The 25,572-nt window shown below is 40.2% G+C and overlaps 1 protein-coding gene across 1 annotated transcript; it reads left to right on the top strand.

Annotated features, from left to right (window-relative positions):
- LOC109232495 lies at positions 430-2,960 on the top strand. The gene is made up of 3 exons (XM_019398266.1): positions 430-661; positions 2,327-2,568; positions 2,724-2,960. The coding sequence occupies exons 1-3, from the start codon at positions 430-432 to the stop codon at positions 2,958-2,960; spliced, it is 711 nt and encodes a 236-aa protein (XP_019253811.1).

Raw genomic sequence — 25,572 nt, 5'->3', positions numbered from 1 at the left:
CTTCGTCTCCTTCAATTTCTGCTCTTAATCGGCAAAAATTTTTGCTTACCAGGTTCCAATTTTGATTTTTAATCTTTGATATCCAACTACGGCCTTTTGGAATTAGTGAAAGTATAGCTTTTTCTGTGTTTACTAAGTCGTTTGTGATATCTGGTTGTTGTTAGATTGATAGTCGATGATTGAATTTATTCCTCCTCTGTTACTCTCTTGTTTTTGAATTGGTTCCTCTGTTTTCAAGGCACTGTTATTTTTGTGATTTTTCAAAAATTTTCTAAGTGTCAGTTGATGCTTATTGATGTTTTAGTTGAATGCCGGTAGTCGAGATATGAATTCAACCATGTTCAAACTTTTTGCCCGGTAGTTAGATTTAATCTGGTACTAGTATAACTTAATACAACTAGATAATTTCTTTATTTTGGAGAAGGAACTATGCAAACTAGAGGTCGCAAGCGACTGATAATTGAACAAGATGATGATGAAGATGTGCGACCTTATATTGAGAAATTGATGGATGGTCAAAACCACTCAGCAGCCCAACCTTATATTGAGGAGTTAATGGATAGTCGAAACTTCTCTGAATATCAAGCACATGATGAGCAATCCAATGAGTTGAATAGTTCTGCTGGTGGCACTGAGGCTCAACATAATGAAGATGAATCAGGTAACACTTTTTTCTGGGATTGCATTCAAATCTTAATTGTGTGAAAACTTTGGTTAATCTAACTAGTTTTTATTGTGTAATTAGCAACTGGAATTTTCTGTAACTTTTATTTTGTACTTCTTTATATAATATAACTAGCAAAAAAATTAAATTATTGTTTGCTTGTATTTATTATGTCTTCAATGCAAATTTGCTTTATTTTAGAGTATTTGGGAGGGGAAAGAAAAGTTGTTGTGGCTGTGGAGAGGCAGGGGTAGTTTGTTTGTTATGAGTTTGATGACTTCAGTAGGAAATAAGCCCTTAAAATGTAAAGATTGTTGGAATAAAGTGAGTTGTAGCTTTTAGTTTTCTCTAATAATAGGGGAAGGTCTTTATGCATCAGTAAATGAAGAACTGAAGTGCACTGTTGTAAACTTTTGTAATTCGATTAACATCAGGAATTCCATATCAGTTTTGCATAAGTATAAGAATTGGTTATTTTCATATATTTCATTATCTTGTTTCTGTCAATGAGATGAAACAGTGATCTGCTTAAGCTATTAGCACATCTAGTACATGAATGTTATATGATGCAGAAGTTACAGCACAGACTCATTTGCTCTCTCGATCGTTAACTAATGAAATTGGCAGACAACTTAGGTCCACCCCGTTGCTACCCTTGAACCCCTACAAAAGATTTTCACTATTTACCAAAACAAGGTAAATTATTGCATTGCCCAACAGGCCTTAGCAGTAAGAACATGCAATACCTGTCTAAAGTTCATCAAAGGATTCATGAATCCATCTTTATGTGCGCCGAAGAAGATAATACATCGAATATCCAATCTTACTCGCCTTCTGGATCCTTCTAGTCTATTGCTGTTTCATTTACTAATGGGCTTCTGTTGCCAGATTATACACATCATATCATCTGCTTTATAATATGTTTTGTTGGTGATCATCCAAGTTACACTTCAGATTATAACCTCAAGCTGGATAAGATGTGACACAAAGTCTTCGAGAAAAATTACTTATTGGACTAACCACATCTAATTATTAGAGGAAATTGCTGCAATCACACTTGTGCAACTTCAATATGTTGAAGCATTCTTTGCTTCTTCATTACTATATATGTTCATTTCTGATTGTCATACTCATACAAAGAAATTGTTAGCTTGAAATAATTTTGTGAACATGGAGTTAGCCCTTATGACATTTGTTTGGGTTCACCTGCACATCTCACAGGGATCTTCCACCAACTCTTCTACTTTACACAACCACATGTGTTACTCCAGCATCCTAACAACTCCTTTGTAGTCCTTGGCATGCTCCACTTGATTCCAATCATGCTAAGGAAGAGTTGCCAAAGTTGATCTGCCACCACACAATGCAAGAATAATCTTCTTAACATATGGTGTGCAACCTCTTCTGAATATATGGTGATCTGCCAAAGTTGATCTCTTTTTAGCCTATAGTTCCATGGGCTTATCTTAGCTGCCACATAACATTGATTTAGGAGTTCCTCCATGGGCTTGATTTTATCATTTACATCTTTTAGTGGTCTACTTATTATGAGCATTGCTTTCTGTTGTTTTATCATGATACTGTTATTTAACAGCTTTTGGAGCATCTCTTAGGTGCATATAAGTTTTTGCCATTTGATGACCTTCGAGTCTTCCATTCTAGGTAATTCAGAGCGAAGAAAGGTTCACGGGCCTACTTTACTAAAAGATATTTGGAAGCTTCCTCCGGGGAAGATAGTTGATGTGTCGTTTAATAATCGTAACCAAGCTATTGGGGAAAAAGGTCGAAAACTTGCTAGCTTTCTAGGAATTATCGCGAGAACTCCAGAACTAATACCTCTACATGCAGATGATGGGAGAAATTTTGACAAGGAGGAAAAGAATAAATTGGTGGATTTTCAGAAGGTATGTTGTTGTTGCTGTTATTATTATTATTATTATTATTATTATTATTATTATTATTATTATTATTATTATTATTATCATCATCATTATTATTATTATTACTATTGAACTTTTATACATGATATTTTCTTCTAAATATTGGCTTTATTTTGCAGAAGAAGTTCTCTATCCCTAAACGGGGAGAAACTTATGTCTTAAAGTCACTAGGAAAGAAATGGAAAGATTACAAGTGCGAGTTAAAAGGTGAGTATATGCGAAAATATAAGACTAAAGACGCTTTGCTGAAAAATAGACTAAGTCGCATACCGAGGGATCAATGGAGTGGTCTTGTCTCTTATTGGTTTTCGGATAAAGCTAAGGCATCAACAATTAAATCTTTAAAACACCCCTAGTTGATTATTTTCAGTGTTTTGATTTTAGTTATGCTCAATTTTTATTTACAATTGCTAAGATATTCTTTTAATATTTTAACGATAGAGGCGTACCCTAGCAAATAAAAATAATAGGGCCAATTAAAAGATGCCTCATACAGGAGGATCTAAAAGTATTGCTATCTTGATGGATGAGCAGGTAAACCTGTAAAAAGTACTAACTATTATATTTTAAAATACCTTTTTAATGCATATCTCACATCAACTTTATTGTATTAGGCTGTAAATGGGATAGAGCCTACACGAGTAAAAATTTTCATATTAACTCATAAAACACGCAAGGATGGTAGACCATTGGATGATGGTTCTGTCAAGGCAATAGTAAGATTTCTTTTTCCTTTTAATTTCTAAATTATGAAATAGTTAGGAAAAAAACATAAAAGCGAATAAATAAATTCCAAATTGGATTTATTGTGTATTCCATTGTCAGGAAATGATAAATGAAAGGACGAACAATAGAGAGAGCTCTGCTGACCAACCTCCTCGCAGTGTTGCTGAAAATACTTCACTTTATCACGGTACTACTCATCTTTATCCTTCAGTGCACTGCTGTTTGAGTTTTTTTTACTGTTTGAAACACCATCCAGAATATTTTTGAACTAAAGGTGAAATATTTTCGTTCACTCTCCATGTTTCTAAAACACTACTTATCTTGAATTGGTTTTATACAGTAGGAAAATGGACTACTGCACCTGACCACTGTTTTTAGATTGAAATATGAGCAACTATTAAACACAAAAGATTGCTGTTAACTTTTTCCTCTGTTTCAGTTGGCAATGGGACTAATTATTATTTCGGACGTCTTATAAGCTTCACTGTATGTTTTGGAACACTATTTATCATTTGGTGTACTAAAGATACTTTTCACCTGTGAAGCTACCTGAAATATAAAAGCATCAGGTTTTGAAGAATATAAAAGCATGTTAGCGTCGGGTTAAAAGCATCATATATTAGCTAGGTAGTGAATTTATGCGTGATATGATTGCATCATATAGATACTTCAATCTCCTTTTTATGTAAATCCAAGACATTTTGAGCACTTACGCCCCTTTATATCAGAAAATCTAACTGAAAGCTTTTCTGCCTTCGGTTGATCTGGCAAAGATATTAGTCTGTCAGCTTCTTCTTCTCCCTTGTAATTGGTGGCGTTCACAGTACATACTGTTGATACAAAATCAAAAGGAACACCACCATTTCAACTAAAGCTAATTTTCCTTTGGCCATATTGTAGTGCTATGCTCTTAAAGAAACACATAAAGAAGAAGAATAAAAAGCAACAGTGTAGAAAAGGTAAAATTAAGGGCTGATAGGCAGTGAGATAACGGAAAGTCGAGTGCTATTACTACAACAACTGTGTATCCCCTTGATGATATACACGCGCACGTCATTTTGTTGTCCGAGTTTAATTTCTGTACACTTGACAGTCTGACATTAACGATAACTTACTTAATTTGGGACTAGTTAGTAAATTTTGTTGTTCGAAGATGCTTCCAATTTTCCTCTTGCTGTTCTGTTCCGACGTTTGCAGCAAAATCTGTCATAATAGTATTTGGCCAAGTTAACTCAGTGAATTAACATCAGTGGTTTGGGTTCCTCATGTACTACTACTTCTTGCAATTTGTTTGTAACAGAAATAGGAGAAGAAAAGGGAGTAGTTTTTCTTTCAGGACATATTGATCTAGCCACTTCCTCAAACCCTTGCACGTTCATTAGTTCTGTTGATTCTATGTTGCAGATCTCTTCTTCTCTGTCCATCAGTGCAACCATAGCAAGCGATTCCCATCCATCCTTACAATCATATGTTCACCAGACTTTCTTGTGTACATGCTTTATTAGAAAATAGTGTATTTTGCACTTCACTAGCGACATCGCACCCTAGATTAAGCTCAGCATTGGCCTGATTAGATGGACTATTTGGACAGTTCTCAGCTTATTTAAGCATTGTCTTATCACATGTAGCAGCTACACTATCCAAAAAATTAACACATTCAAGTTCTTGCCTCTCATCATGCACAACAATAGATTTAAAGCCAGCTGGTTTTTCAACTAGTTTAGCACGTGCAACAGTTGCATCAGTCACAATGTTAATCTTCCCCTGTCCATTATTAAGTTGCTGCACAGCTTCATTACCTCGACAAACTTAAGTACATCCATGATCTGAGACATGATCAACAGTAGGGTCTTTAGAGACCTGCTTTTCCCCATCGCAAACCTGAGAAACCCTATTCAAAGCTGTAGTTTTAGAGCCTGCTGTTTTTTCAAACAATTCAGCGGTACAACAGCTGGTTGATCATGTACATGCACCAACTGTACCATCTGTTGCCTTAGGATCCTTCAAATCAGCAGCTTGTTCAGAAGATGATTGAGCTCGATTCCCATTAGGAGTCGGAGCATCAAGTACCTGTTGTCCAGCTGCATATGTTGATAGTACCATCTTTTCTCTTTCCCATATGTTGATATTTGTATCTTAGATTGTTCATGTTCCTTAGTGATCAGCTGTCTAGCTAAGAACCCCTAACTACAGTAGCAAGAGTTAGGGGTACTTCCCTTAGTGCAATATAATATGAACTTCCCTTGCTGCCCATGCTAAGCAATAAAAGTCCTAGTTAAATTTCGATCAACCACAGCTACTGTTGCATTCTTCAAAACCTGAGAACCCCTAACTACAGTAGCTTCAACAGGGCCTGTAAAAGCACTAGAACCAGCTATTATGGGAATAGCTTACAAACATCTGATCCTTTAGCTACAACATGTGGATTATCAAAATTAATTTTTGTTGCTTAGCACGGGCTGAAAGTAGTGGTAGTGGTCCTGTCTGGGTTGCCGTATGACCATAATCTGCTGTTCATCCTATGAACTGATGAAATACCAAAGCAAAAAGAAGTAGAATCTAGGAATGAAAACCAGTTTCCCTGTTGTTTAAACATAGTGTTAGAGCAATATAATATGCAATTCCCTTGTCCATGATAAAGCAAGAGTTTCCTTGTAATGTTAGTTAGCAGTGCAGGTATAAGTAATTGATTTAGGACAGGACTGATTATCACAAAAATCTTAGTCATTTTATCGTGGCATAACTTTCTGGATAATACATGAGAAACTAGTTGGAGTGGTTTTCACCCTTATTGCCCTGGAGATCTTGCACACTTTTTAAAGCTTAAATCTTTTTCTGATTTGCTTGATATCTTGCAAATTCCTCTGATTACTTCTTATCTACACTATTGCAGTTTGATTTGTTTCGGTCGGATTTGTTATGTCTTATTCTATAGAAAAAATGGAACTGTCATTCTACAGTAAAACAACTTTAGCTTGGGGCAATGTTTGCTCGATAAACATCCCAGTTGAAGACTATTGTATTTCATCTATTGACATAGTTATTTTGTAATTTCAGGTCATACAGTCTGATGATCGATAATTTAGCCGGTGGAAGATTTCTAAATGATAAAGCATTGCAGAAATTATTTGAAGACTATTATTTGTTAGGATTAGTTATATAATGACAATAGCTATTTGCTTCAAACAATATAAGTTTATTTTTTAAGTTACCCTGATATTACTATTTTGTATTAGTACTTCCTTTTGTTTGTTAAGATTTAATGAGATACATTATATTTTTATGAATCAATATTATTATGTTTTACTATTTGGATCATTTTTTGAATTAATGTAGTAGCTATTATTAATGGTGGCTAAACTATTGTCGTTATAGCATGTGACTTAGTGACAATTTAACAGAATATACTGGCTACAAAAATAGACGCTAAAAGGGCAAATTATGATGTTTCCACAGGGGATATTGTAGCCATTATAATTGCTGTTAAAAACTGATTTTTAGCGGCAATTTAATTGAATTTACGAGCCATTAAAATGGATGCTAAAAGGGCATACTAATTCGTTTTCAGAAAGAATATTATAGCTATTCTAATTGCCACAAAACAATTACTGCTAAAGCTATGGACCTATACCGACAAATGTTTTGAATTTAGCGGCTATGAAAATAGACGTAAAAAGAGCATTAGTAGTCGTTTTTAGATTGGATTTAGCAGCCACCATAATTGCGCAAACAATTGCCGTTAAAGCAAATCATATTTAGCGGCAATAAGTCAGACCTTTACCAACTTTTGTGAGAAACGCCGCTAAAGGCTTTGCTGACCCCAATATCAACAGCTAAACATCAATGGCCAGTAAATGGTATAGCGACAACTGTTATTGCCGCCAATGACCTTTTTTATTGCCGCTAAAGCCCCTTTTTGTTGTAGTGCCAACCTGGTTAGCCATCATCGTACCGGTTCCGAAGAAAGATGGGAAAGTCAGGGTGTGTGTTGACTATCAGGATCTAAACAGAGCAAGTCCCAAGGATGATTTTCCACTGCCAAATATACATATTCTGATTGATAATTGCGCCAAGCATGAACTCCAATCCTTTGTAGATTGCTTCGCGGGTTATCATCAGATTTGGATGGATGAAGAAGATGCAGAGAAAATAGCTTTCATTACACAATGGGGGGTATACTACTATAAAATGATGTCGTTCGGTCTGAAGAATGCGGGGGCCACCTATATGAGAGCTATGACAACCATCTTCCATGATATGATACACAAGAAAATAGAGGTATATGTCGACGACGTCATCATCAAATCGAAGAAATCCACATATCACATAGCAGACTTGAGGATGTTCTTTGACAGGCTACGGAGGTACAATTTAAAACTGAACCCCGCAAAATGTGCATTCTGAGTTCCTGCTGGAAAATTGTTAGGATTCATCGTCAGCCGCCGAGGAATCGAGTTGGACCCGTCAAAAGTTAAAGCCATCCAAGAGTTACCACCACCAAAGAGCAAGAAGGACGTGATAAGTTTCTTAGGACGCCTTAATTACATCAGGCGCTTCATAGCACAGTCCACAGTAATATGTGAACCCATCTTTAAAATGTTGAGGAAGGACACTGAAACCAGTTGGACTGAAGATTGTCAAAGGGGTTTTTGACAAAATCAAGGAATACATGTCTACGCCACCAGTCCTAGTCCCGCCGGAACCCGGGAGACCTTTGCTACTCTATCTGTCCGTACTAGATGGGGCTTTCGGCTGTGTTTTGGGACAACACGACGAGACAGGAAGAAAGGAGCAAGCCATATATTACTTGAGTAAGAAGTTCACACCTTATGAAGCACGGTACTCTCTGCTAGAACGCACTTGCTGTGCTTTGACATGGACAACTCAGAAATTGAGGCATTGTTTCTGTGCCTATACCACATACCTCATATCAAGGATGGATCCTCTGAAGTACATTTTTAAGAAGCCTATGCCCACCGGGAAGTTAGCCAAATGGCAAATATTGCTGAGCGAGTTCGACAATATCTATGTAACTCAGAGGCAGTCAAGGGACAAGCTTTGGCAGACCATCTTGCTGAAAATCCTGTAGGAGGAGAGTACGAACCACTAAAGATGTATTTTCCTGACGAAGAAGTATCAATCGTAGGAGAGGACATTGCTGAAGCCTACGACGGTTGGAGAATGTTTTTCGACTGGGCTGCAAACTTTAAAGGAGTGGGTATTGGAGCGGTCTTGGTGTCAGAGACAGGTCAACATTATCCGGTATCTGTAAAGCTTAGGTTTCCCTGCACCAACAATATGGCAGAATATGAAGCTTGCATTATAGGACTCAATTTGGCCATCGACCTGAATATACAAGAGTTGTTGGTAATTGGTGATTCGGATCTCCTAGTACATCGGGTTCAAGGGGAATGGGCTACAAAAAACACCAAGATACTACCATACATGTATCATGTGCAAGAACTGATGAAGAGGTTCAAGAAGATAGAATTCAAGCATGTTCCAAGAATCCAGAATGAGTTCGCAGACGCACTGGCTACTTTGTCATCAATGACACAACATCCAGATAAGAATTTCATCGATCCTATTCCGGTGAGGATCCATAATCAGCCGGCATACTGTGCTCATGTTGAAGAAGAAACGGACGGAAAACCCTGGTTCCACGACATCAAAGAGTACTTGGCAAAAGGATAATACCCGGAGCATGCAAATCATACTCAGAAACGCACACTTCGGAGGTTGTCCAATCAGTTCTTCCAAAGCGGAGGAACCCTGCATAGAAGAACTCCTGATCTGGGACTATTAAGGTGTGTTGATGCCAAAGAGGCTTCGAAATTGCTCGAGGAAGTGCATGCTAGAACCTGCGGACCACGTATGAACGGTTTTGTTCTAGACAAAAAGATACTCAGAGCTGGATATATTTGGATGACTATGGAAACAGATTGTATTCGGTATGTCCACAAATGCCACCAATGCTAGATACATGCATACATGATAAGGGTACCACCAAATAAGCTCAATGCAACAAGTGCACCTTGGCCTTTTGCCGCTTGGAGAATGGATGTCATCGGTCTGATCGAGCCCACTGATTCAAACAGGCACAGGTTCATTTGAGTGGCCATCGATTACTCTACAAAATGGTTAGAGGCTGCATCTTACAAAGTTGGAACCAAGAAAGTCGTCGCAGATTTTGTCAGGGATCGTATTATTTATCGGTTCGGGGTCCCAGAATCCATCATCACTGATAATGCCGCCAATCTCAACAACGATCTGATGAAAGCCATGTGTGAAACTTTTAAGATCAAGAACAAAAATTCCACAGCATACATGCCTCAAATGAACGGAGCCGCGGAAGCCGCCAACAAGAAAATCAAGAAGATACTATGGAAAATGGTAGAAAATCACAAGCAATGGCACGAGAAGTTACCATTCGCCTTATTGGGATACCGTACCACAGTCCGCACATCAACCCGGGAAACTCCCTATTTGCTGGTTTATGGTACCGAAGTTGTCATTTCCGCCGAGGTGGAAATTCCTTCTTTAAGGATCATACAAGAGGCCGAACTCAATGACGCAGAATGGATAAGGAGTCACTATGAGCAACTAGCCCTCATAGATGGGAAAAGAATGAACGCAATGCATCGTGGTCAGCTTTATCAGAACAAAATGTCCAGAGCCTTCAACAAAAGAGTCAGACCAAGATATTCACACCGGGGTAGCTGGTGCTGAAGCGAACCTTCCTACATCAAGATGAAGCCAAAGGGAAATTTTCACCTAACTGGTAAGGTCCTTAAATTGTTCATAGGGTACTAACAGGAGGAGCACTCATACTTGCAGAGATGGACGGAGAAGTCTGGCCAAAACCTATCAATTCAGACGCAGTCAAGAGATACTATGTTTAGATTGTTTACATTTCTTCATCTGATGTAACTGAACTATGCTTGACCTGATTCCCGTTTAAGAGGGGATACGTAGGCAACCCTGTGTGTTCGGTCACATCTTAATAAAATCTTCATTTCCCCAGAACCAGAAACTGGGGCAGAATTTTGAGGAGGACTTTCAAAATTCCGGAGCAAGTCCAGCCGACGTCACCATGCGCGAGACAGTCAGAAAATTGGTTAAGTAAGTGGGGCAGAATTTTGAGAATGATTCTCAAAATTCCGGAGCAGGTCCAACAAACTTCGTCACGCGCAGAATGGCCGAAGGATCACTTACTAAACTGGGGCAGAATTTTGAGGAGGACCCTCAAAATTCTAACGCAAAGAAAGCGATGTCTCTAAAAGTGTTGCAGTCATCAGTTCATTTAATTTACTTGATATTATATATCACTATGTTTTCCAAAATAACTCTATTTCATCAAATAACTGCATATTTTTTGAAAAATTTATTACTATGGTAACCAGGTGTTACCCAGGGTAACTCGAGCAGGATCTCCGGAGCAAAGCAAAGCAAAGCAAGCAGACAAAGGCACGAACCAACCTCCCTAACAAAATGCACGATTTTTCTTTGGATGCAGGCACAATGAACATGACAAGAGCATTCGCAAGTATACACATACGAAAATCACTATCTTCATAATGGCAAGCCACTAAACGCAAATATATCTCCAGCTAAGAAATATTCTGGTCCTACTCACTATTTGTTCCATTTGCATGAGACTAAGCTCTGTCTCGATCCTTGCATGAGGCAAAGCCCTACCTCTATATTAGCATAAGGCTAAGCATTGCCTTCTCTCTCTGCATGAGACTAAGCTCTGTCTCGATCCTTGCATGAGGCTAAGCCCTGCCTCCATATTTGCATAGGGCTAAGCATTGCCTTCTCTTTGCATGAGACTAAGCTCCGTCTCAATTTTCGCATGAGGCTAAGCCCTGCCTCCCTATTTTCCTAAGGCTAAGCATTGCCTTCTCTTTGCATGAGACTAAGCTCTGTCTCAATTTTCGCATGAGGCTAAGCCTGCCTCCCTATTTGCATAAGGCTAAGCATTGCCTTCTCTCTGCATGAGACTAAACCCTGTCTCAATTCTTGCATGAGGCTAAGCCTTGCCTCCCCATTTGCATAAGGCTAAGCACTGCCTTCTCATGAGACTAAGCATTTTCTCTCTTTGCACAAATGTTGCTTTATTCTACACCTTGCATTATCCTCTTCCCTCGGGGCTAAGCTCTGCTCCCAAATAAGACTAAGCTTTGTCTTGATATCACCTTTGGCTTCATGTCTCTACACTTCATGGGCTGATGTATAGCCAACTTGTCCAAAGGCATCATAGTCCGAAGGCATCATCCTCATAACCTGAAGACACCATGTCATGGCCTGAGGATCTCTCAATATAGCACATCATTATTCAAAGGCGTCATGGTTCATAGGCACCATTCTCATGGCCCGAGAACATCATTTCATGGCCTGCAAATCCCTTATCTTATGATTCATGGCCCGGGACGTCACGGTCTAAGGACGTCATCCTCACTGTCCAAAGACAACCTTCATGGTCCAAAGGGAATTTGCATCACGTTTGAATTCTTGCAATATACTTGCATGCGTCGTGTTTTTTGAGTTTTGCAGGTGATTCAGGAAGTAACCATTCTTCAAATGGGAGCAACCTTCGCTCCGGTTTCCGCTCATACTATTTACACCTTGCCATTATTTCAAATGTAACCGATTCCCATTAATTACTCGCCTTTACTCTATGAGCGTTCAGATATCTGCCCTGTGATACATTCGTTACGCTTCAGATTCACATTTTCAACTCCGCATAAACCCATCTGACACTATCCTTCCCAAAAGAACCCTTTCTGAAACACACGACTGTTCCTATAACAATTCCATCGGTTTCGTTCACCGTTGGATCCAGAACTAAACATGGCCTGATTCCTATAAAACCAGGGATATGTAGGCAGCTCAGAGACCAGGGTTCGGCCTATAATTTTCAAAATATACCCATTCGGTCAAAATCGATCATCATTTCTTTACCCGATAACTCTTTCATCCTTCCCGGATAAAGAGGGGCAGCTATTGATACCCAATTTTCCCTCATATATTTTAAATATATATATTTTCAAATAGTGCACATGCATTATTATTAGATTTACAAACATGCATAAGTGTTTTTATAATTTTTTCATAATTTTAAAGGCTTTAAATCAATTTATTTCAGTATTTTTTATTATACAAATATCCAATAATTACCCCTCATATTATTTTAATGATGATTTTATCATCTAACTTCATCATTTATGCCCATATAGTGTTTAAATATTTTAATTGTATTTTTTATAATTGCATTTGCATTTTAAGGCTAGAATTACACATTTTGCAATAATAGCCCATATATATGCATAATTATATTATCTATACAAAAAATTGTATTTTTATATTTTTTAATGTAAAGTAATTATTTTAAAACATTTTTCATGCATAAATGATATTTTTATTGTTTATTATTTATTTTTATAAATTATTTTACTGATTTAATTGGGTATTTAAAATCTAGACCTTTTTCTAATTAAATTCGGACCTAGCCTAACCCAAATTACCCCAGCCCAATACACTAACCAGCCCAATACTTCATACCTGTCCAACCCAGTACCCATACCCGTCCAACCCAGACCCAAACCCGTCCAACTTAACCCGCCCGACCATAATTTAATCCTAGCCGTTGATCTTAGAAGATCAACGGCTCCCAATCACCCACACCCTTTTAGTTACTCAACTCCCTAACCCTAATTCATTATACACCACCTGCCATCATTGAATGCTCTCGTCTCTCCCTCACCTCTCAAACCCTAACCCGCCGTCTCACCCAAACACCCCAAGAATCCCTGTTCTAATGGGATCCTCCCATTTCTCCCTTACCATTCTAGGATTCTTCCCTTATTTGGTACCCGATTCTGGAATTACTTAGGTACTTGCCTAAATATGGCAAGTACCCCGATTTGGTTCCGTCTAAATCCGTGTTTGCCCTTTGAATCTACACAATCTCAAGTCCAAGCACGTTATTTGTAATGATTCTCGCATATTTCCCTTGATTCACTAAGCCCTAAAGGTTATGGTTCCAGATCCTCTCTGGTTTGAACCAACTCTGGTTCAAACTCTATCTTTTAAACGTTTTCTTCGTCTATATTTGCTATGTTATTTATAGATCTGTTGATTATTTACCGATTCTGTGATTTACTTAAACCTAGGGTTTCAAACCCTTTATTTTACTTGAATTAAAACAGATTCGATTATGAGTTTCCTTTAATGAACTCTTATATATGTTTATTTGGTACAAATCTGTGTTATTCTCCTTTCATTCTGGCTGATTTGGTGTTTTACCCAAAATTAAGGTTTTAGATCTTTCTGGATCTAATTTGGCTTTGATTTCTTAATCACTTTTCTTTAATACTATCGTTCATGTGTCTCTATGCATTTTATTACAACTCTTTGTTACTATCGACTAATTTTATTTACCCTAAAAAACTAGGGCTTTTGAAATCTTTACTGAGATCCCAATCTTTCCTTTCTTGCATGGCACTAATATTTCCTTATCTGGTTCGATTTACCTGTTCTCATTATTTCCTTACCTTATTTGATCTGGTACTTGAACACTAATTGATTCTATATAATATTTTCCCTAATTTAAGTAGTACTTGCATGATTTTGTGTTAATATGTTCTATTAATTGTTTGAATCCGACTTAAATTCAGTGCTATTTAAACCCTTTCCCTTCTCCCCCTTCAAACAAGACTCGAACTCTCCTATTCTCACTACTAAAAACTTAAGCTCTCTTGCTCTGATTTCTGTGCTAAGTGTCTCTTGATTTTGGCCGGCTGAAAGCCAAGGCAAAAATTATTCTGGAACCCATTGATGTGGTATACTTACTTACTTTCTCACTTAACTGGTATGCTCTATCCTTTGCAATTTCATCCTATATGCTTTGCTTGACTAGTCTGTTTCAATTCCTAGCATGACTCTACCCTTTATATGATTATGTGATCTCATATAGCAGCACTGTTAACTTAGGATTAAATTGTTCTGAATAATATGAACCCATTTCATAGTTTAGCCTAGGGTTTACTTGTCTCATGCTGCTTGTTAATTCTGTACTTGTTATGAACTTTGCACACTAGGGATATGTATCAGTTAGCTTGTTGCTTAACTCATATGTCATGGTTGTTTGAATTCAAATATTTCTGCCTAATTGTTTCTGTGATTAAACCATGATTGTCTTGATTACTAGCATGAGTATTTAGCTTAACGAAGCTTCAGCTTATTTGAACTATGTGTTTAAGTATGAATTCTGTATGTTTCCGTGGTGTAGTTCTGCCTGCAACTCTATGTTCTTAATCCTGTTTTTCTGAAATCCGACTATCTTTCAAAACCTGGCCCTCCCTCTTTTACATACTCTTAGTCCCTTAGGTTCTCAACCACCCCAATGTGAGCACTGCTTAGGGTCCTTGAGATTCCTCTGAACTCTGACACACTGGGGGATGATTTTCCAATCTCTCATGAACTCTTGTCTGAATGTGTGGTTCTGGTGTGAGCATTACCCGGGGTCCCTGAGGCCCTTGGGAACTTTGACACACTAAAAGCCTGGTTCTAATGTGCTGTGGATGAACCACTGCTATACTTCAAAGATGTTACGTGGAAGGCCTGCTTCCCAGGTTTATTTGGGCCTATGAAGGCTCCCTATAGTGTAAATGATACTTATGTAATTGGTTTGACTATTCTAGTCTGTAATAACTATGTAATAACAGATTTGGGGATATGTAGTAAAGATGGGGGGTTCTTCTTATATCTTTTGTTAAAATTGGGTAGAAGTCCTGCCTATAGAACTTTCATAATCATGTTGATTCTATATTTTTCGTTGCATCGTAGAGATCCTGCTTATAGGATTTTCGTCCAATTCAGTGCATTAGAAATCCTGTTCATAGGATCTATACATGTTTCAACAAAACTGCATTAGCAAGCATGCCTATAGTATTTTGTTGACTGTCCTCACCGATCTGTTTAATTTTTGCCCGTACAGAGTTGATAGATATCATGCCTAGAGGACTAAAATCAATTTCACATTTAGAAATCATGGTCGCTAATTATAATAGTACGGTTCGGTTTATCGGATTTCGATTTTGTAATATTAATAACCAAATCAAATCAAAGTGTTTACGATTCGGTGCGTTTTTTTCAAAGTTCGGTTCGGTTATTTCCGGTTTATATTTTCGGTTTCAAACGGTTGTAGGAACAACGAAGTATTTACAGTTTGTAGGACCATCAAAGGTTATTGCCGGTATTGTGAAGAGGATGGACAAAGGTGCTGTTATTGAGAACATTGGCTCCTGAGCTTTGCATTAAGGACATCATCCGTGCTTATTCTTTGAACGACTTCGAGCTTCAGTTGTTGAATGTTAATGGCAGTATGGGCTTTCAATATATATTGATGCAATGAAACTATACATATTCTATGCAAGTGTTATTATTAAATCAGTGTTTATGGTTGCCCTGGTAATTTTTCTTTATTTTCACTTAATGTGAATCTGGGCAGAGAAGTAATCTCAATAGACAATAACACATACAAAGGTCGCAGTCGCACAGAGCTGAGGAAGAAGGCAGCAGTCGCAGTCGCAGTCGCACAATGACGCACAGAGAGAAGAACCCTAAATCTAATTTTTGACGGGAACAAGGGAAGTAATAACGTAAGTGACAGTAAGTTACTAAGTTTGGGTAATTAGGTTTGGGTAAATCGAGTGGGGTGGGCTTCAAAGGTATTGAACTATTGGGCATTCGCATTTGGGCTTCAGCCTAAGATCAATAGATCATATCATCATAAGATGGGTAATACAAAAATTTTGGTTTTTCGTTTTAACCAAAAATAGAAATACAAAAACCGTAAACCGCACCGAAAAACGAAAAATTAATAATTTTAAAAACATGCACCGACCGAAAAACCGATTAAACCGAAACCGAAAAACCGAAATTCATGGTTCGGCCGGTTTGTTCGGTTCGGTCGGTATTATGCCCACCCCTAATCATGCCTATAAGGTTTAAGTCAGTTCAATAATTAGAAAGCATGCCTATAGGAAAATAATTTTTTTTAAAATCGGAGCTAAGCTTAGAAATCATGTCCATAGGTCTATAATTGATAAGCTCGTAGAAATCATGCCTGTAGGATCCTGTTCTGAATCCAATCTTTATTGTCAATCACTTAGGCAATGTATTTGTATGACTTAATAATTCTGGGTTTATAATTGTGACATTACTGCCTGAAGTACCCAGATTCATGCTGAATAAAATCAATAGGCAAACAAATAGGTCTTAATGCTCGCCTTAACAAATCTGTCTCTACACTCTGTTTTCTCACATAGATATCCTGCCTATAGGATCCCAAATTAATAAAGTTTGCTAATTCAACTGCGTGCTTTGTTGCCTGTGTGTGGAGGTCAATATGAGCCTATACTTGCTCTTTATTTGAAAGTCCTATTTGCTTTTGTTTGTCGCCTAGATTTCACATTTTTAGGTAACATAGGCTGGTCTAGAACCATCCCAAATAGAGGTCCTAATACCTCCAGGGCCATAGGCAAGGGACGGGTAGTGCATGCATAGGATACGGTTTAGAATCAACTAGTGCGCTTAAGTAACAACTTAAAGATAGTAATCGGGTAGTAAGGAGATGATAGTCTGTGCGCTAATGCTATGGGTAACACCCCGACTTAAGGGGATTTACGAAGTATTGCATGGAATGATCCTATAGGCTAAAAAACATAGGACCACCCCCTTACACTCCCGTTTAAAATAAATTGAATACTATATTTGTCCAAATTGTTTTCTTCCTTCTTTTAGACTAATTCGCTTAATTTAATTTCGGCCGGAACCCATGGTTGTGGACCTCGAGGGGTGCCTAACACCTTCCCCTCAAGATAATTTCGAGCCATTACCCGATCTCTGGTGATGTAAACTGGTTATATGAGTTATTTGCTCTAGGTGCCCTAATGCACCTTAATACGTTAGGTGGCGACTCTTCCAATTCCCTACCCTCAAAAAGGAGTTGTCCCAGAAATGTCGAAACCCAATTTCGAGAGAAAAAAGGAGGCGCGACAGTTGGACGTTATTGTTTGATTGTAGCTGCTATCCGGAGACTTCAAGGTATACCTGCTCGGCATCCGCAAGCCTCATAGTCACCTTTCCTTATCTTTTCATTCTGTTGTATTTCTTATTTAGGAAGTGTTGTAGCAGACATTCTAGATTATTTTGTAGAGCTTATGACTCAATTCCATCGGTTTTGGGAGAGTTATGGTTGAGACTGTATTTTGGAAGTTTATAAGAGTTTATTAGTCAAGTGGTATCAGAGCGGGTCGTGTCCTAGGGAGTCTACAAAGCCGTGCCTAGTAGAGTCTCACTTATGGGTGTGTTGCGCGCCACATTTATAATTGAGAGACTATAGGGCATTTAGGAAATGTTACCCTTCTTTTATTTCCAAATCGTGCCATAGAGCTGAGTCATAAGGAGTCGGTATAAAGCTTTCGCCAGATTTTGTATGCACCAGAGGTGCAGGTATTACAGTAGAGCTTTAAGGCGTAATATGGAAGGGAGTTTATGAAAGAAATAGAAGATACGATGTGAGATTGAAAAGTAAGTAAGGTAAAGGTGAAGAAGATACGAGATAATCAAGTACAAAAGGTTATGAATAGTCGAGACTTCGGTTATAGTTTGGGTTTTAGTTTAATTTACAGAGCAGACCCCAGTGAAAATTTTGTGAATCTCTAAGAGTTAACATTCAAGGACGAATATTCAAAAGGGGGGAAGGATGTTACATCCCGTACATTATTATTAAGATAAGTCGTAGTAATCCATATGAATTTCAAGGAATTAACACCATTCATGAGATTATAGAGGATTTGTGTGATGACCCAAAAGGTCATCACACGTTTTGGAAGTAAATTCTGTGTTCCGAGGTCTCAAAACCTCCTTTTTGCCTCACCTCGATTTGTGTGCGCAGTCTGGACGTGTATCCGGAAAGCCATTATGTTAAAATTTGTGAAAAATAATAAATTTTGCTTTTAAAATAAATTTTAAGTTGACTTCGGTCAGCATTTTGGGTTAACAGACCCGGACCCGTCCGGGACCGTAGGAAAATATGGGACTTGGGGGTATGCCCGGAATTGAACTTCGAGGTCCCAAGCCGGAGAAATGAATTTTTAAAGAAAATTATTTGCTAGAATATATATGAGTTTTTGGAAATGAAATGTGTTTGAAAGTTGATGGTATCGGGCCCGTATTTTGGTTCCGGAGCCCGGTACAGGTCTTATATCTGATTTAAGTTGAGCCTGTAAAGTTTGGTAAGAAACGGAGGTCATATGACGTGAATCGGAACCTTAGTTGTAAAATTTGAAACTTTGAAAGTTCTTGAGATTTTCTTCGATTTTTTATGCTAAATTCATAGTTGTTGATGTTATTTTGATGATTTGATTGCACGAGCAAGTCCGTATGATGTTTTTAGGTTAGTGTGCATGTTTGGTTTGGAGCCCCGAGGACTCGAATGAGTTTTGCATAGGCCACGGAGTGAAATTTGCACTTAGGAATTGCTGGTGTGTTGCAGGTCTGCAGGCTTCGCACTCGCAAATGCAAACTATGGCCTAGGCTGCCTTGGTCGCAAATGCGATGTATTTATCGCAATTGCGATATCGCAAATGTGACAGCATCATCGCAAATGCGAAGAGTACAGTGATCCTCAGGGTTCGCAAATGCGAACCTCTGTTCGCAAATGCGATTTTAGCAAGTTCTGAAGGGTTCGCAATTGCGAACCCTGGTCGCAATTGCTACATCTGCGACCTGCAAATTCATGACTTAGCCGAAAATCTTTCATTTTTCAAACTCTTTCAAAACATAAACTCTCTTGGGCGATTTTCCAAAGAAAAGTTCTTCTCCAAATCGATTGTAAGTCATTTCTAACCAATTTCTTCAATCTTTAACATCTTTTCACATGATTTCAACTCAAAATCAAAGGTTTTCATGGGGGAAATTGAGTGTTTTGGGTAGAACTTAGGTTTTTCAAATTTTGGGGATTTGGACCTCGATTTGAGGTCCGATTTCAAACAAATATATATTTGGGTTCGTGGGTGAATGGGTAATCGTGTTTTGGTTCGAACCTCGGGTTTTGATGTGGGCCCGGGGTCGATTTTTGACTTTTGGGAAAAACTCTAGAAAATCTATTTTCATGCATTAGAATTGATTCATTTAGCATTTATTGATATAGTTAAGTAACTTGTGGCTAGATACAAGCAAATTGGTGGTGGAATCAAGAGGTAAAGCGGTAGTTGAGGCTTGAATTGTGTTCGTGGCATCGAGGTAAGTATTTGGTCTAACCTTAGCTTGAGGGATTAGGAGTCGTGTCCTATTTGCTATGTGTTAATTGTTGAGTACGATGTATAGGCATGGTGACGAGTATCTATACGTTAGTGTCAAGCATGCCCGTGAGTTTTATACTATGATTAATGTGACTCCGTTTTGTATTGATCATACCTTATGTGATATTACCATTGTTGAACAAGGCTTGTGGAAGTAAATTGAGTAATTGAACATTTAAGAGCGTGGGCTCAAGTTGTGAATTGATTTGAAAGTATCATGGGTATTTGAACATTGTAGAGCGTTGGCTCAAGTTGTGAATCGAATTGTGAAAGTATCATTGGTAATTGAGCATAGTAGAGCGTTGGATCAAGTTGTAAATTGAGTTGTGAAGTAAATGTGAAAAAGAGAAGAGGATTATGATATTGTCTCCCTTGCCGGGATGTTGTTGCTTTTAATATTGTTCCCTTGCCGGGATGTTGTTCTTTTGAAATTGTTCCCTTGCAGGGTTGTTGTTGCTTTAGATATTGTTCCCTTGCCGGGATCTTCATTGTGATTTTATTGTGATTTCATTTATTTCATTGCCCTTATTGTTTGTGATTGTTGTTTCGATGAGGAAGAGTGTTAAAGCACGAAGGGTGATGTCGTGCATTGTTTTGGTGAGAGAGTGTTAAAGCACGAAGGGTGATGCCGTGTATTGTTTTTGTGAGAGAGTGTTAATGCGCGAAGGGTGATGCCGTGCCGCACGATGTACCATTCCGTGCCTTTATATGAGTGATTATGCACGAAGGATCATTCCGTGCCATGATTATGTGAGGTAAAAGCACGAAGGGTGATGCCGTGCCGATTACATTGATATTTGGTGAGGACGAGAGTAAAAGCACGAAGGGTGATGCCGTGCACTTGTTTGATTTCCTGGTTATTGTTGATATTGAGTTACGGTGTTCTTTACGGTTATTTATTTGTTTCCTGTTGTTACTTGATATCCCCGCAACATGTCTCTCTTCCCCCTTCTTACTTTTAAATTGTAAATTTCTGTCTTTATTTTCCGTTGTATGTGATTTAACTTCACAAATTTATTTGGTAGTCTAGTCCTAGCCTCGTCACTACTTCGCTGAGGTTAGGCTAGGCACTTACCAGCACATGGGGTCGGTTGTGGTGATACTACACTCTGCACTCTTTTGTGCAGATCCCGGTGCCATAGCTTTCGGACCGTAGTGAGATTGCTGCTTCTAGTTCATCAGGCGACCCGAGGTAGTCCTGCAGGCGTCCGCAGGCCTTGGCTTCTCCTTCTATCTTTTATCTTGTTTCTTTCATGTACTTCCAGAGGCAGTGTTGTATTACTTTTTTTTTTCAGACCTTTATTTGTAGTACTCCTAGACAGTCTGTGAAATTGTGACACCAGTCTTGGGTAGTTTTGTTTCGGATTGGTATTTGTAGCATTATTAAAATATTTCATTTCAGTCTTCCGCTTATTAAATTTTGTTGTTTATTAAATGCTAGTTCTTAATTGTTAACGGATTAAAAATGGAAACAAGGTAAATAATTCGATTGGTTGGCTTGCCTAACTTTCACTAGTAGGCGCCATCACGACCCTCGAGGGTAGGGAAATCCGGGTCGTGACAAGTTGGTATCAGAGCTCTAGGTTACTTAGGTCTCACAATTCACGGACAAGCTTAGTAGAGTCTGAGGGATCGGTACGGAGACGTCTGTATTTATCCCCCAGAGGCTACATAGTTAGGAAAAAACTTCACATCTATTCTTTCCTGTCATGCGGTTTGGTTTCTCAATGCTAATTGAATTTCTACTTTGTTCTTGCGCAGATGGCGAGAACACGCGCTTCCTCATCCACCGATCAGCAGCCCGAGCCCCCAGCGGCAGCTCCCATAAGGGGCAGAGGCCGAGGACGTGCTAGAGGCCGAGGCAGGGGCAGAGCTCAACCTAGAGCAGCAGAACTAGTGGCGGATCCTCAGGTTGAGTTTGACGAGGAGGTTCCGGCCCAAGCAGTTCCGGTGTGCCCAGCTCAGGTCCCAGAGGGGTTCATTGCTACCCCAGTACTCCAGGATGCTCTGGTCCGTCTAGTGGGCCTTATAGAGAGTGTCACCCAGGCAGGCTTTCTTCCTCTAGCACCAGCCGTCTCTCAGGCTGGGGGAGGAGCCCAGACTCCTTCTACCCACACTCGGAGCAGATGGCTCCCCAGTTCCAGACTCCAGCAGCTCAGCCACTAAGAGCAGTTCAGCCGGGTGTGGTAGCCCAGACCGGCGATGGAGCAGCTATGTCTGTTGATGCTTTATGGAGATTGGACAGATTCACCAAGCTCTTCAGTACTACTTTCAGCGGTGCATCTTCTGAGGATCCCCAGGATTATTTAGACAGTTGTCATGGGGTTCTCAGGAACATGGGGATAGTGGAGACCAATGGGGTCGACTTTGCTACTTTTCGCTTATCTGGGTCCGCTAAGACTTGGTGGAGAGATTATTGTTTGGCTAGACCAGTTGGGTCACCAGCTTTGACTTGGGATCAGTTTTCTCAGCTATTCTTGGAAAAGTTTCTCCCTATCACTCAGAGAGAGATCTATCGGAGGCAATTTGAGCATCTCCAGTAGGGTTCCAAGACTGTTACTCAGTACGAGACCAGGTTTATTGATTTGGCCCGTCATGCTCTCCTTATACTTCCCACTGAGAGAGAGAGAGGGTGAGGAGGTTCATTGAGGGACTCATTCAGCCTATTCGACTTCAGATTGCCAAGGAGACGGGAGTGAGATTTCTTTTCAGGAGGCGGCCAATGTGGCCAGGAGGGCTGAGATGGTTCTATCCCAGAGGGTGGTCAGGGGTCTGACAAGAGGCCTCGTCATTCAGGCAGATTCAGCGGTGCCTCGTCTGGAGACAGGGATTCTTTTGGTAGAGGCCATCCTCCTAGGCCTTTTCAGTCAGTACTTCAGGTTTCACATGGTGCTTCAGGTGGCCGTGATTCTCATATGCAGTATTTTGATCAGCAGTCCTACAGTGCACCACCAGCTCCTATCAGTGCACCGCCGCTCCAAAGTTTTCGGGGTGGTCATTCAGGTCGTCAGGGTCAGCAGTCTCAGCAGCCGAGGGCTTGTTATACTTGTGGCGATACGGGTCATATTGCTAGGTTTTGCCCCGAGCACCAAGCAACTTTTAGCATCAGGGTTCCCGTGCCATGGTTCAGGCACCGGGTGTTCCACAGCCCGCTCAGCCAGCTATGGGTAGAGGTAGAGGTGCTAGAGGTGGAGGTAGAGGTACTAGAGGTGGAGGTCAGGCCGCTAGAGGTGGAGGCCAGCCAGCAGCAGGCCGTCCCAGAGATGTAGTTCCGAGTGGTGGGGCCCAGCCCCGATGTTATGCTCTTCCAGCCAGGCCTGAGGCTGAGGCTTCCGATACGGTTATCACAGGTACGGTTCTGGTTTATAGTAGGGATGCTTCAGTTTTATTTGATCCAGGGTCTACATACTCTTATGTGTCATCTTATTTTGCACCGTATCTGGTCATGCCTAGTGATTCTTTGAGTGCTCCTATTTATGTTTCTACACCGGTGGGTGATTCTGTTGTGGTAGATCGTGTTTATCGTTCTTGCGTAGTTGTGATTGGGGGTCTTGAGACCCGAGTAGATTTGTTACTGTTGGACATGGTTGATTTTGATGTCATATTGGGGATGGACTTGTTATCACCTTACCACGCAAACTTGGATTGTCATGCCAAGACTGTGACCTTAGCCTTACCGGGTCTACCTCATCTAGAGTGGAGAGGGACTCCTGGTCATTCTACCCGTAGTGTTATCTCATATATGAAGGCTCGGCGTATGGTCAAGAAGGGGTGTTTGGCTTATTTGGCATATGTTCGTGATTCTAGTGCCGAGGTTCCTTCTATTGATTCTGTGCCTGTAGTTCATGAGTTTCCTGAGGTATTCCCTTCAGATCTGCCGGGTATGCCACCCGATAGGGATATTGACTTCTGCATTGATTTGACTCCGGGCACCCAGCCCATTTCTATCCCGCCGTATCGTATGGCCCCGCCTGAGTTGAAAGAGTTGAAGGAGCAATTGCAAGACTTGCTTGATAAGGGCTTCATTAGGCCCAATATCTCGCCATGAGGTGCGCCGGTGTTGTTCGTCAAGAAGATGGACGGATCGATGAGGATGTGTATAGATTACCGGCAGTTGAACAAGGTCACAATCAAGAATAAGTACCCATTGCCGAGGATTCATGATTTGTTTGACCAGCTTCAGGGTGCCCGAGTTTTTTCTAAGATCGACTTGAGATCGGGCTACCATCAGTTGAGGATTAGGGCATCCGATGTCCCTAAGACAGCTTTCCGCACACGGTATGGGCATTATGAGTTCTTGGTGATGTCATTCGGATTGACAAATGCCCCAGCAGGTTTCATGGATTTGATGAACCTAGTGTTCAGGCCTTACTTGGATCCGTTCGTGATAGTCTTCATTGATGATATTTTGATTTATTCCCGCAGCCGGGAGGAGCATGAGCAGCATCTGAGAGTGGTTCTTCAGACTCTGAGAGATAGTCAGTTGTATGCTAAGTTTTCGAAGTGTGAGTTCTGGTTGAGTTCAGTTGCATTCTTAGGTCAAGTTGTTTCAGCGGAGGGTATTCAGGTGGATCCTAATAAGATAGAGGCAGTCAAGAACTGGCCTCGACCCACATCAGCTATAGAGATCCGGAGTTTCTTAGGTTTGGCAGGCTATTACCGTCGGTTTGTGGAGGGGTTTTCATCTATTGCATCTCCGATGACCAGGTTTACCCAGAAGGGTGCCCAGTTCAAGTGGTCAGACGAGTGTGAGGCGAGCTTTCAGAAGCTCAAGACAACTTTGACTACGGCGCCGGTGTTGGTTGTGCCCACAGGTTCAGGGCCGTATACAGTTTATTGTGATGCATTTCGTATTGGACTTGGTACGGTGTTGATGCAGGATGGCAAGGTCATTGTTTATGCTTCACGTCAGTTGAAGATTCATGAGAAGAACTATCCAGTCCATGATTTGGAGTTAGCAGCCATTGTTCACGCGCTGAAGATTTGGAGGCACTATTTATATGGCGTGTCATGTGAGGTGTTCACGGATCACAAGAGTTTGCAATACTTGTTCAAGCAGAAGGAGCTAAATTTGAGATAGAGAAGGTGGTTGGAATTATTGAAAGACTATGACATCACCATCTTATATCATCCGGGGAAGGCCAATGTGGTGGCCGATGCTTTGAGTAGGAAGTCAGGCAGTATGGGCAGTCTTGCGTATATTCCGGTCGGTTAGAGACCACTTGCTTTGGATGTTCAGGCTTTGCCCAATCAGTTCGTGAGGTTGGATGTTTCTAAGCCCAGCCATGTGTTAGCTTGCACAGTCGCTCGTTCTTCATTACTTGAGCGCATCCGAGATCAGCAGTATGATTATCCCCATCTGTGTGTCCTAAGGGACACGGTGCAGCACGGTGGCGCCAAGCAGGTCACCGTTGGAGATGATGGTGTTTTGAGGATGCAAGGTCGTATTTGTGTGCCTAATGTGGATGGACTTAGAGAGTTGATTCTAGAGGAGGCCCATAGTTCCCGGTACTCTATTCATCCAGGCACCGCTATGATGTATCAGGATTTGCGGCAGCATTACTGGTGGAGGAGGATGAAGAAGGACATTGTTGCCTATGTAGCTCAATGTTTGAATTGTCAGCAGGTAAATTACGAGCATCAGAGACCTGGTGGTTTGTTCTAGAAGATTGAGATTCCTGAGTGGAAGTGGGAGCGTATCACTATGGACTTTGTTGTTGGATCCCACGGACTCAGAAGAAGATCGACGCAGTATGGGCTATTGTTGATAGGCTGACCAAGTCAGCGCATTTCATCCCTGTGGCAGTCTCGTATTCTTCTGAGAGGTTGGCTGAGATCTATATCCAGGATATTGTTCGTCTTCATGGTG

The sequence above is a fragment of the Nicotiana attenuata genome, chromosome 9, assembly GCF_001879085.1.
Source record: "Nicotiana attenuata strain UT chromosome 9, NIATTr2, whole genome shotgun sequence".
NCBI lineage: Eukaryota > Viridiplantae > Streptophyta > Magnoliopsida > Solanales > Solanaceae > Nicotiana > Nicotiana attenuata.
Note: the sequence above shows the minus strand (reverse complement) of the source record. Positions and strands in the feature narration are given on the sequence as shown.